The 12,238-nt window shown below is 41.2% G+C and overlaps 2 protein-coding genes across 4 annotated transcripts in view; one reads left to right on the top strand and one right to left on the bottom strand.

Moving 5' to 3' along the window:
• RMDN1 (regulator of microtubule dynamics 1) overlaps positions 1 to 602 on the bottom strand; it is a 48,920-nt gene extending 48,318 nt beyond the window's left edge. Inside the window, exon 1 of one of the 3 annotated variants that reach the window (XR_004384001.1) lies at positions 381 to 602. Coding sequence is in view for 2 of the 3 variants with exons in the window: in XM_032869093.1 (XP_032724984.1) it covers positions 381 to 509 (129 nt within the window). In the remaining variant the exon portion in view is untranslated. The remainder of the gene's footprint in view (positions 1 to 380) is intronic. The other 2 variants (XM_032869093.1, XM_032869092.1) reach the window with 2 other exon arrangements.
• A 5,663-nt stretch (positions 603 to 6,265) lies between these two features.
• Positions 6,266 to 12,238, top strand: part of CPNE3 (copine 3) — a 46,191-nt gene continuing 40,218 nt past the window's right edge. The window contains exon 1 of the mRNA XM_032869087.1: positions 6,266 to 6,372. The gene's annotated coding sequence lies outside the window, so the exon portion shown is untranslated. The remainder of the gene's footprint in view (positions 6,373 to 12,238) is intronic.

Below are 12,238 nucleotides of genomic sequence, written 5' to 3'. Positions count from 1 at the left end.
TTCAAAGTCTGGGAGACTAAGAGCCTTAGGCGCTGTACAGTATCGCCAAAAGTAAACATTTTCACAGCGGTCAAGTTCCACCCCCGCCCCCCGCCAAGTTCTCTGTTTTCACTCAGGAAAGACCAGCAGGATTCCCGGACTGTCGGGGAAGAAGGGGCTGGAGGCCTCATTCCTCCTCCGACCCCAGTTTTCAGAGAAATAGCCTTGCGAAAGGGAGAGGACCTGTCCGTCGCAGTCACTGGGGAGCTCCAGGAACACCTGGCCCTGAGTACCTTCCTCAGTTCACCACATTCCCCGTGGTGATACGGCGCAGCCAGGCTGAACAAGAGGGTGCCGGAGCCCAGCCAGTAGTGAGGGGAGCGGGAGGTCGGCGGGGATACCTCAGAGCCGCGGAGTCGCCTAGTACAGCACAGCCCGCGGCTGCCAGCAACACCCCTCGAGAGCCAAGGTCCCGGAAAGACGCGACGTCCCCAAGGCAGAAAGCGCCAGAGGCGAGCGGCCAGCGCCATGACCTACAACTCGCGGACTGACCCTTCACCCCTCTGGGCCGCTGTGGAGCGCAGCGAAGAGTAATTCTCCCCAATCCTCCCCGAGAAAACGCGACCTCCCACTTCCAGGCCGCCTCTTCCGCTAAACGATTTCCGGTCCACGGGTTCACGGGGAGGGGAATACCGGATTGGGTGGGACTTTGCCGCCCTTTCGCGCCTGCGCCCAGACGACGGTTCCCTTTTGCATGCTGTATGGTTTCTGCCCGTACCCTGTGGGGCCTGTCATGGCTTTGGCATAGGATTAATCACCAGAAAAGAACTGAAAATTCTCTGATAGACCCGATAATTTAAGTATGTAAGAAAAAAAATGATCTATTATTTATAATTCTCTGCTGCCTTTAAAGATAGAGTAATAGACGGTCCTTTTTGGAAATAAATACTTGGAAGAATTAAACTGTTCCACATAACGAAAGCAAATAAGAGATTGACAGGAGGAGGAGTTTTTGAGGGGATAGAGAAGCCAGAGAAGATAAAGAATGTGAAGCCCAAGCTGGTCTTAGTAGAAAACGATGTGGGGAACAGAGGGAAAAGAAAAAAAAATTAAATGTTCATACAACTTACAGCCCATTGACAAGTACCTCCCTCAAGGAGCTTAGCTACCTCAGGCAACCTTAGTTTGACATTAGCCTAACCTCTAAGACACTATAAAAATCCCTTTGGAAACTTCCTTTATCTATACCTTCCCCCTCCCCCAAGATATATGTATATATGTTAGCAATCATCCTCAAAACATACAGCACACTAATATACATCTGAAGGGTCTCATGACTAAGGTTTTATTGGACAGTATTAAATGACCTTTTCCTAACAGCTAGCCCTTTCAGGTCCTGGAAAATTTGCTTCCAAATTCCTTAGAGACTTACCCTATCACTAACCCCCCCCCCAACTTGAAAGTATATAATCAGCCTCTCCTTACAACCCCAGAGAGCTTTATCTGCCCATAGGTCCTGTCCCTGTGCTTTAGTAAAACCACCCTTTTTGCACTGAAGTCGTCTCAATAATTCTTTCTTGACTGCTTCCAAACCACAACATTTCACATCAGAAAAGACTAGGGAGAGGAGGTCTCTTGAGAGAAAGTTGATGACCTTGTGTTGGAGGCCACAATAAGGCTTGAGACGAGGCCCAAACCAGGCCCTGACTTGTGTCTCCTTTAAATCCAGACGCCTTGATAAGGGGTTAAGGACAGGAAAGTTCAGTAGCACTGAGAAAGGGTCTGTGCTATGTGTCTTGCGCTCGCCTATGTGACTTCACTCCCTTCCCCAAACAGAAGGGAACAATGTGGTCAGGGTCATAAATTCTTAGTTGGTCCTTGTTCCTGTACTTCCCATAATCCACTCCCTGGTTGATTGTAACTTCTTTTATCAATAGTAGCTAAAGGCATTAGCCACGACTACCTGGCATCACCAGATTTGTTTGTAGTTAATGTAAACTTGTAATAGGAACTTGCGGTTATCTGACTAGATACTGATGTATTACTCCTTCTATTGTGGTCTGCCTTATAAATGCTTGTAAGACGCGGAATAAAATCGGCACTGTTGGACATCCTTCTCAGTGCTCCTCCTGCCCCCATCTCTTTGTCTCTTAATTTCTTTTCACCATCCTCTTACCCTCACGTTCCTGGTCGATTTGTCTCGCCGGCCGCGACAACCTTGTTTGCCGTGGGATGTGTGGTACAAGCCCTCAGTTTCTCCTCAAAATATTTAGCAAGATTAATACCTCTCGGGAGCCTGGGTGGCTCAGTGGGTTGGGTCTCTGCCTGCTTCCCCCTCTCTCTGCCTGCGTCTCTGCCCACTTGTCATCTCTCTCGCTCTCTCTCTCTCTCTCTGTCAAATAAATAAATAAATAAATAAATTTAAAAAAATCTTAAAAAAAAGATTAATACCCCTCACCAGGGTGGAATATTTTGGGAAGTATCAAAGAGGTTTTGAATCTTACTTCAAGACTGATGTGGGTGAAAACATGAGCTGCAAATGGAGTACATACTATCCGGATTACGTAAGTGTTTTTTTATGGGCAATAAGGGAAGATAATCATAGGTTTTTTAGAATTAGGTTACATTTATGTATTACCTATATAGTATTACATAGTACAATAACACATACTTATTTCATTTGTTCTTTCCAACTACCTTGTGAAATAATGGGTATGCCAAATTAATTAACAAAAGAACTATAGCTCAAATAGATTAACCAAGGATACATAGGTAATAGATATTGTTGGAAGACTAGAAGACTATAATCCATGTCTTTGAACTCCAAGTCCAGTGCTTTTATATGATTGCTGCCCCCACGTCTTTCCATTAAATCCCTCACATTTCTTTAAGATTGCATTAGTAATATCCTTATTTTCTTTGCTTTTAAAGTATATTTTAAAAAACATATGGAGTCTCTTCTTAACTTTTTTCTGAACCTTAGTCTTTTTTTTCCAGAGGGAACCATTTTACATATTTCTTCCGATAGTTACCTCAATATTCCTAAATAATATGTTCATATAACTGGATGCCATGAGAATCCTGAAATTGAGTTTCTGATATCTTAGCCAGAGTAAATTTTTTCAAAGATTTTATTTTTAAGTAATCTCTACACCTAACATGGGGCTCAAACTTACAACCCTGAGATCAAGAGTCACATGCTCTACCTACGGTGCCAGCCAGGCATCCCAATGGGGTGAAATGTTAATGAAATTTTCTATTTTGAAAAAAAAATTTAGATCCTTAGGAAAATTGCAGGAACTCACATTTCTTCACCTAGATTCAGCCATTGTTAACATTTTGTCAAATTTTCTTTATGTTTCTTTATATATATTACATGTAACATTTATATTATCTTCCAATTATTATTTTTTGTTGCTAAGTCTTTTGAGAGTAGATTATAGATATCATGATGCTTTGTGCCTAGAAACAAAGATATTCTCTAATTTAGTCCCAGTACAATTATCCAATTCAGGAAATTGAAATTGACTGAATACTATTATTTAATAAATAAATTTTGTTTATTGCCCTCAAGCTGTCCTAGATAGCAACCATTTTTTCCCCAAATCAGATCAAATCCTGATTATATGTTTATGTGCTGCATTTAACTATGATGTTTCTTTAGTTTCTGTAAGTCTGTAATATTTCTCTCTTGACTCCAGGCACACTATCTTTTCTTTTCTACAATGAGCTTCAGACCTCCCTACATGATATTCTCTCTGTCAGGATTCCTTCCCATTACACTTGTCACCCTCCTCCTTGCTCCCATCCCACTCTACTCTTTCTTACTTAGTTAATTTCCATTCATCTTTCTTTTCTTTATTTTATTTCTTTCAAAGATTTTGTTTATTTATTTGAGAAACAGAGTGTGTGAGAATGGAGGGAGGGGCAAAGGGAGATGGAGAAGTAGACTCCCCACTGAGCAAGGAGCCCCAACATGGGACCCAATCTCAAGACCCTGAGATCATGACCTGAGCTGAAGCCATAGTGGGTACTAAAACTATAAAAATATAAAAAATATAAAAATGTAAAACCACTCTCATCTCTACTTCTTTCCCTATTTTAGTAGAGCCAAAAGTCGGGAAGTTTCGGTATGGATATGGATATGTATTCGTTTTTTTTTTTTTTTAAAGATTTTATTTATTTATTTGACAGAGAGAGAGATCACAAGTAGGCAGAGAGGCAGTCAGAGAGAGGAGGAAGCAGGCTCCCGCTGAGCAGAGAGCCCAATGCGGGCCTGGATCCCAGGACCCTGGGACCATGACCTGAGCTGAAGGCAGAGGCTTTAACCCACTGAGCCACCCAGGTGCCCTGGATATGTATTCTTGAAATTTTGAAACTTTCACCTAAATTAGTGGTATCTGAGGACTTTCACTTAAATGTAAAATCAGAACCAAAAGTAAAGCAAATTTGTCTTTACAACCTTCAGTAAAAACAAAATAAAGCAATTCTCTTCCTTCTCCCTACTGTCCTCCAACCATGAAAGTCTTGTTTCTGTCCCTGCAATTTGCTAAGTCTTTTTCTGTCTTTGTCTATCATTCCCGTGATCTCAGATCTTTGAATGACTTGCTCTTTCTTATTTTTCAGGTTTCAATCAAATATCACTGCCTCAGAGAGACTTTCCCTCATACCCAATCCAAAAAAGTTCCCATTTGAGGCACCTAGCTGGCTCAGTCGTTAGAGCACGTGACTCTTGATTTGCAGGTTGTGAGTTCGAGCCTCATGGTGAGAATAGAGATTACTTAAAAATAAAATCTTCAAAACAAAACAAAACAAAACAAAAACCTTCCATTATCCCCAATGTCCTCCCTATCACATTACCCTATATTACTTTCCTCATGGTACTTATGGCTATCTGAAATCATCTCATTTGTTTTTAATAACTTATTTGTTCTTCCAGTATAGAAAACTCTGTATGTCACTAGTTAATCACAAGTCTAGAACAATGTTTGGCCTGTAGTAGGCACCCAATAGGTGTTCAATAAATAAATGAATGAATCTTCACTTACAATGATATAATTATTGAAAAGTGGTTTGGTTTTTTTTTTTTTGCATTTTTTGGATTAAAAGTCTTTTTTTTTTACTTAGGAAAGTCCTCATTTGTTTCATTTTCCATAGTCTTCTGCGATTTTTTTTTTTTAAGATTTATTTATTTGAGAGAGAGAGAGAGACAGACAGAAAGCAGGAGCAGGGGGGAAAGGGAGAAGAATATTTCCTGCTGTGGAGCTCCATCCCAGGACCCCAGGATCAGGACCTGATCCAAAGGCAAACACTTGAGGGACCAAGCCACTCAGGTGCCCCTGTCTTCTGCAGTTACAAAAAATATATCTTTTGCTCATTTTTCTATTTTTTAAAAAGATTTTATTTATTTATTTGTCGGAAAGAGAAAATGAGAGTGTAAGCACAAGCAGTGAGAGCAGCAGGCAGACGAAGAAGCAGGCTCCCTGCTGAGCAAGGAGACCAAAGCAGGACTTGATCCCAAGACCCCAGGATCATGATCTGAAGGCAGATGCTTAACCGACCGAGCCACCCCATTTTTCTATTATTTTTTTAAATCAATTTATACTTTAGATACTAATCCTTCCTTAAATATCAGGTTTGTAGCAAATATTTTTCTCATGTGTTTGCTGAATGATTTTGTCCCTGTTTTCCTTGGGCAGACGTTCTCAATTTCTAGTATTCAAGTGTAGCAATATTTTCCGTGGGAGTTTGTTTAGTTGTAGGCAGCATCAAGTAGCAGTCAAGCAGGATGCTTTGAAATTAGTTTACTTAGAATCTGTGACTTCAGGCGAGTAGACCAATTACTCAGCTATCGTATTTCAAGTTACTCAATCACAGTTTTCTCATTTGCAAAATGGGGTTAATGGCACTAACTACGTCACAAAATTGTGAGAATTAAATGAGAGTCAGATGCAAAATGACTCGGGTAGTGCGTACATTGAAAAGTTGTAAATAAGAACGTTTAGGAGTTCGCATTTCTGATTTTTTCCCTGTTTTTCAGATAGTAGTATAAATTTTCTCAAATATTTTAATTCGTTTATCCTTCTGAAAATTTTTTTTTGTGCACCAAGCAATTCATTTTTGTGTCTAAAATCAGCTGGGGCCTTCATATAAGCAAAGCCATCTCCTAAAAGACCTGGAAGCACCGGTCTACTCCCTAGGCGCAGGTAAGAGTCAGTACTGGGCGGTCCGAGGCCATAGTGGGCGGAGCTTCACCTTAGCCACTCCCCTCCCCGCCCCGCCCCTCTGCCCATTCGGCCTCGGGTTCCTGTGAATCCCTGCGCCCCGGCTATCTAGTGGATTCTGCCTGCCTGGTCTCCACCCCTGCCAGATTTACCCCACTGAGAGCCGGATGTGAGTGCGGGCTTCTGTCTGCTTCGGGGCTGGTGTAGCGGGGCCCCAACAACCCACAGATCCCTTGGGGGAGAAAGAGAGCCCGCTCGGGGACAAACCGGGCCCGCAGGCTCCGCGCGGTGGGGCCCACACGGCCCTCGCGCTGGAAGTGCACCCTGGGCTTGGTGCGGCGAGGGATCGGCCGAAGCGCGCAGGGGACTCTCGAGCCTCAGCTTACGAGCCTGGGGAGGCTTGGGGCTGGCTAACGCCTTCCGGAGAAGCCAGAGTTCGGGGCTAAGCTGTGGGCCGCGAGAAGCCTCCTGGGCCTGGCGTTTGTGCACCTGGGCGGGCGGTGTCCAGCTCGCCAGCCTACCCCAGCAGGGAGGGTCGGGCCTCAGGCCCAGGGGAGGTGACACGCTTGGAAAAATCCGCAGCGCCCAGTGGGGTGAGGGGCTGGGTCAGGGTTCCTCGCTTAGAATCGAATGCTCGGAGGAGCAGGCACGCTTCAGAGCCGCTGAGGGTTCCAAGAGAAGCAGCTAGGTGGGGCGGGAAAAGGTAACTCTTGATTTCATAGCGGAGCAGAAGGTTGTGAGACAGGGTTTCCTAAGAGCTCCTGTTCCGGCTCTGGCTCCCACATTCTTCTGTCTAGGGCTTTGGACTCACTACAAGCCGGGACGTGGAGGAAATGCAGTTGCATTGGTTTTGCAGTGCCAGAACCTCTGGGAGACAGAGGATACAGACCATTAACGTTGCACTTGGTTGATGACCCACAGCTTCTGCTTAATCTTTTTGTGGCTGCCTCAATTAATCAAATAGAGAAACAAAAGGAATACGGGGTTGTATATAGCGATTTTTGGCTAGTGACCCATAAACACTGTACTAGAAAATGTTTGTATTTGTTAGTTCATTTAATGCTCACAGACTTAGGTGGTATTGTTACTCTGTTTCATACTCGGGACTCAGATTAAATAATTTACCAAACTACAAAAGTGCTAAACAGTACTCCTAGGGCTGGATTTCAGGTCTCTGTATGATTTCTGGGCACAGGCCTTATGGCTTAATGTAAAGAACATTTCTGCTTGGGATAAGACAGTTAGCTGGGTTTCAAGTGTATGCTTTGGCGTTTGTTAGCTGTGTGACCTTGGACAGGTTACTTAACGTTTTAGGGCCTGTTTCTGCATTTGTAAAATAGAGATAAAATGCATCCTATGTCATATGGATTTTTAAGTGAATTAAATAAAATCGTATTTGTAATACACTTAGCAAGACACCTGCCACATGTATAGCTACATGTATCTTGCTGTTGTCATTATCTGGGGTCTGCAAACTCCAGTTCTGAGTGCTGCCTGCCAGAGCCAAACACAACTTATGTGGGCATAGAGCATAGGTAGAGAGAAGCAAGGAAGGATAAGAAAGGAGAACTAAGAACAGATGACATATATGACGGCAATTATAGTGAGACCAGTAGATTAACCTTTAGTACCTGGGGCCACTTTTTTGCCTTTCTGAGATATTTTTTAAAGGCAGTTGCCTTTGGCTGATGTTTTGGAAAAATGCATCTCAGTCTGGGCTGAAAATATTCAAATAAAGCAAGTTTTGGGGACTGGACCATGTTGAGACTCTCTGGATGTAAGGGGGAGCTGAATTTCAGCACTCCCCAGAATTTCTGGCACGATGACACAATGAAGTGTGCAGTTGGTTCTCCTTCAGGATTTCTTCTGTCAGATCTAGCTCCTGGAGAATGGAGAGGGAGAGGAGTTTTCAGGATGGGGGAAACAAAAGGATTCTTTGTCTTTTTAGGGCTGTCTAATGACTGGACACCTCTTCTACTTTCACTTCTAACTGTAAACACTTTATAGACAGTGGTCTTGATTTCCATATAAATTTAAGGCACCCTAAGTTTACACATATTCATGTATTTTTTGTATACTCTTTCCAATGCTATCACTGCAGTCCTGAATATTTCCTTTGCAGCATCTGTTCAGATAACCAGTTCACACTGTATCCTACCTCCTAGCAATTCTTGCTATAGCTTTTGACATAGTTTTCCTCATCCTCCTTCTCTCTCAGTACTATTGCTGTGCTTTATTCCCTACAATTGTTAGTTTTCTTTTCTCCTTTTTCATTTTTTTTCAGTCATTGAGTTATTATGCGAGAAAGTATGCCTGTCAGCAAAATTGAGAACGATAGTGTTGGATATGAAATACAAGTCAATGACATTTGACCTTCGAAGATCTGTAATGAGCCACCACTGATCACCAAAAACATAATTTCTTAGGTGGATCTTTTAGTAAGGATCAATGACACCATCTGTTGGTGGTACTCAATAAGTTTGAGACCCCAGACTTGGACATTCCTTTAATGTACCCACTATTATCTTTACCCTACAGGTTAGCTTCCTTCCCACCAATGTTTTTCCTTCGTGTTCTTATGTACATTATAAGGATCGCTAGGCAGGTTAAAGGCCAACAATTAGGTAGAATATGTGGTTGAAGATTTGTTGCAAGATAGACTGAGAAGGTGGTTTAAATGAGCCCCTATAAGTATCATAGATTTTATTTAACTACATTACTTGAGTGTCTGATGTAATCAAAGCCAGTTGCTATATATACATTTGGTACGATGATGATAACTACATTTAGGTTGATTATGCTGGCTTACATTTGAAGAGGCTAGTGGAAGAATATTGGGATTCTTTTGAAGAAGCTGTATTCTTTTAGTATTTAACGGCTTATCAGTGGGCAATCATTGCTTTTCCAATCATATTTTTAAAAAAATTAAAATCAGTATATTACTGGTCAAATTTACCAACATAAGTTAGATGGATAGCATATTAATACAGTTTTCCCATGAAAAGTAGAAGGAAATACTACTCATTTTAGCAAATCATTTTGAAATGTCCTGTTGCCAGGGGGTGTATTATGTCTGGTTCCTGTGAAAATTACCAAAGCACAGCATGGTTGCAATACGCATTTTCATCAGGCTACTTCAGGTTTCTGAGCTTTAGCTCACTGTTCCTCTAACATGGTAGTACACGTTAAAATAGATATCTACAACTGTAAAGAGGAACTTGTTGGTCACATTTTCATCTGTTTAGGGATCAGGATTATTTGAAAAGAAGTGAAAATCAAAACAAGTATTTCCCGATTGTGTTGTCAAGTTAAGGTTATAAAATATCTAGAGTTGTACCCCGGCTTCAGTACTTCTTAGTCCTCCCCTGCTTCGTTTTTTCTTTAGCACTTTCACACCTAGCATACGGTATATTTTACTAACTTATCTTTTTAAAACATTTTTAGTGATATATTTTATTTAACCAAATGTATTTAAAAATCATTTCAATATGTGATTAATCTAAAAAGTTATTGAGAGTTCTCACATTTCTTTTTCATTTTAGTCTTTGAAATCATGCTCAGTCATCTCAGAGGCACCACATTTCAAATGCTCAGTAGCCTCATGTCACCAGTGGCTACCATACTGGTCAACTAAGGGCTAGAACTCCTTGACTCATGTCCAGACCATCTACGTGATTCTAACATCTAAGGACTGAAGCTCTATACTTCTAACACTCTGAGGCTTGAGGGTGACTTTCTAGAATCCTGTGATTCAGATAGTAACTAATGCTGTAGGACCCTTGGGTCAAATAGCCTATGATTCCAATGTTCTAAGAGTCTGTGATTCCAACACTTCAGAGTCTTTGACTTAAATTCCAGCCTGTGGGCCAAATCAAGGCCATGGCTTGTTTTTGTAAATAAAGTTTTATTGGAATACAGCTATGCCTGTTTAGTCTGTGGCCACTTTCATTCTACCAGGGCAGATTGAGTAGTTGTGACAGAGACCATGAGTGACCTCTTGACCAGCCAAAACTATAATATTTACTTTTTGTTCCTTTACTGAAAAAGTTTACTGGCCCTTGATGTAGAGATGCAAAGACTCTAAGATGGGTAGTGGTTTTACAGATGTTTATTTGACTGTTATACTTTATAACCACACATATCACACATATGTTACATAAACTCTTTCTGTGAATCAAATATCACATAACATATGTTGTTCAGAAGAGACTGGTTTCCCCATTTTAGGTATTCACCATTTCAGGCTTATATAATTTCATTAGGTTGATTATTTACCTTTTTTTTTTTTTGGAAGTAGTTCCACACCTAACATGGGGCTTGAACTCATGACCCTGAGGTCAAGAGTCCGGTGCTCTACTGACTGATCCAGCCAGGTGTCCCCCCCACCCCCATTTACTTATCTTCTTTATCGTCTTTCTCCCTATAGTGTAACTCAGGAGGGCAGGTTATTTGTTTTGTTCATTGTTCTCCCAACACCTCAGAACATGACCTGACCCACAGTAGATACTCTATAAATATGTGTTGAGTGATTGAATAGTATTATTAAACTATTCATGTTTGGGAAATAGAAAGAGGGTTGCCAGAAAGTTAAAACCAGTTGACATTTATGTGCCAAGTAACTGTAAACGGAATATTCTTGAAATCAGGAAATGTATAAACATTTCAACAGTCCTTGCTCAACATACAAAACTTTATTATTTTTTAAAAAATATTTTATTTTTAGGTAATTTCTGTAACTAAGGTGGGGCTTGAACTTACAACCCCAAGATCAAGAGTCCCATGCTCTACTAAGCCCAGCCAGGTGCCACTGTTCAATGTACAAACTTAAATCTTAAGAATGAAGTAGTTGTAGTTGTTCCAGCTTTAAACTGAAAGAATTATTTTGTGTCATTGTTCACCATGAACTGGAAAGGAGCACAGAGTGACAAAATGTGAAATGCCTGTCTTGCCCAGTTAAATATTGTATGGCCCAGCTAGGAAGAGAAGGAAGGGAGCCGAGTTTTAGGAAGCGTGCTTTTAGAGTTGGGCATAGTTGGATAGTAGGGACAGGTGAGAAGTTCTGATGGCTGGCCCAACCTCTAGGAGATTCCAGAAGGTGGGGAGTTCTTAAATAGCTCTGAACACCAAGGGACAGCAGTCTCAGCAGGTCGATTTGCTTTTTTATAGTATCCAAACTGCCAGCAGCTTTACTGAGCCCTTAGAATTTTAACATTTTCAACTGAGCATCCTGGAATTTCTGCTAGGGGATGTAGCTCTGATTTTTATCAATGCCATTTTTGGTAAAAGATGATTCACTTTGTAGATACTTACTTTGTAGCTAATTTTGCCAAGATGCATGCTTCCTAAAGTGAGGCAACATTGCGATGTTGCAACTGCTTCTAACTTTTATTAACAGTGCATATACTATGAACTGTTCATTAGATAAGCTTGACAATATAATCAGTGACATAAAGTGTGTATAAAGCAGCCGTTGGGATTAGTAAAGCAGTCTAACCAGAAAATGCATGTGAAATGAACTCTGTAGCCTGCTATGAGTCATAGAACAGATCAGTATAATCTTAGGAATTTTCTAGAGAAATCAAGGAAGGAGCCTTAGTTAATTGCTCACTTTGTAACAGTAAGGACAGGGTAAAACTGCACATGCTTTCTGTGTTTAAAGTAAGAGTAAGGGACACCTGGGTGGCTCGGTTGGTTAAGCATCTGCTTTCTGCTCAGGTCATGATCCCAGGGTCCTGGGATTGAGTCCTGCATTGGGGCTCCTTGTTCAGCGGGGGCCTGCTTCTCCCTTTGCCTGCTACTCCCCCTGCTTGTGCTCTCTCTTTCTCTGACAAATAAATAAAATCTTTTAAAAAAATAATAAAATAAGAGTAATACAAAAATATATCTTTTCCCAATTCTGCATGTTCAGATATCAGCAATAGCATTGCTATCCAGATTTTATTCAGGATTATTCAAGAATCTGGAAATTCATTTTAAAAATGGTGGTGAAATGCTGGTTCCTTTTGCTGCTGTAATACGAGCTGGGAGTTTAATAA

This window comes from Lontra canadensis, unplaced genomic scaffold (genome assembly GCF_010015895.1).
Source record: "Lontra canadensis isolate GAN:19392208 unplaced genomic scaffold, GSC_riverotter_1.0 scaffold37, whole genome shotgun sequence".
NCBI lineage: Eukaryota > Metazoa > Chordata > Mammalia > Carnivora > Mustelidae > Lontra > Lontra canadensis.
The sequence above is the reverse complement of the archived record's forward strand: the minus strand, read 5'-3'. Positions and strand labels throughout refer to the sequence as shown.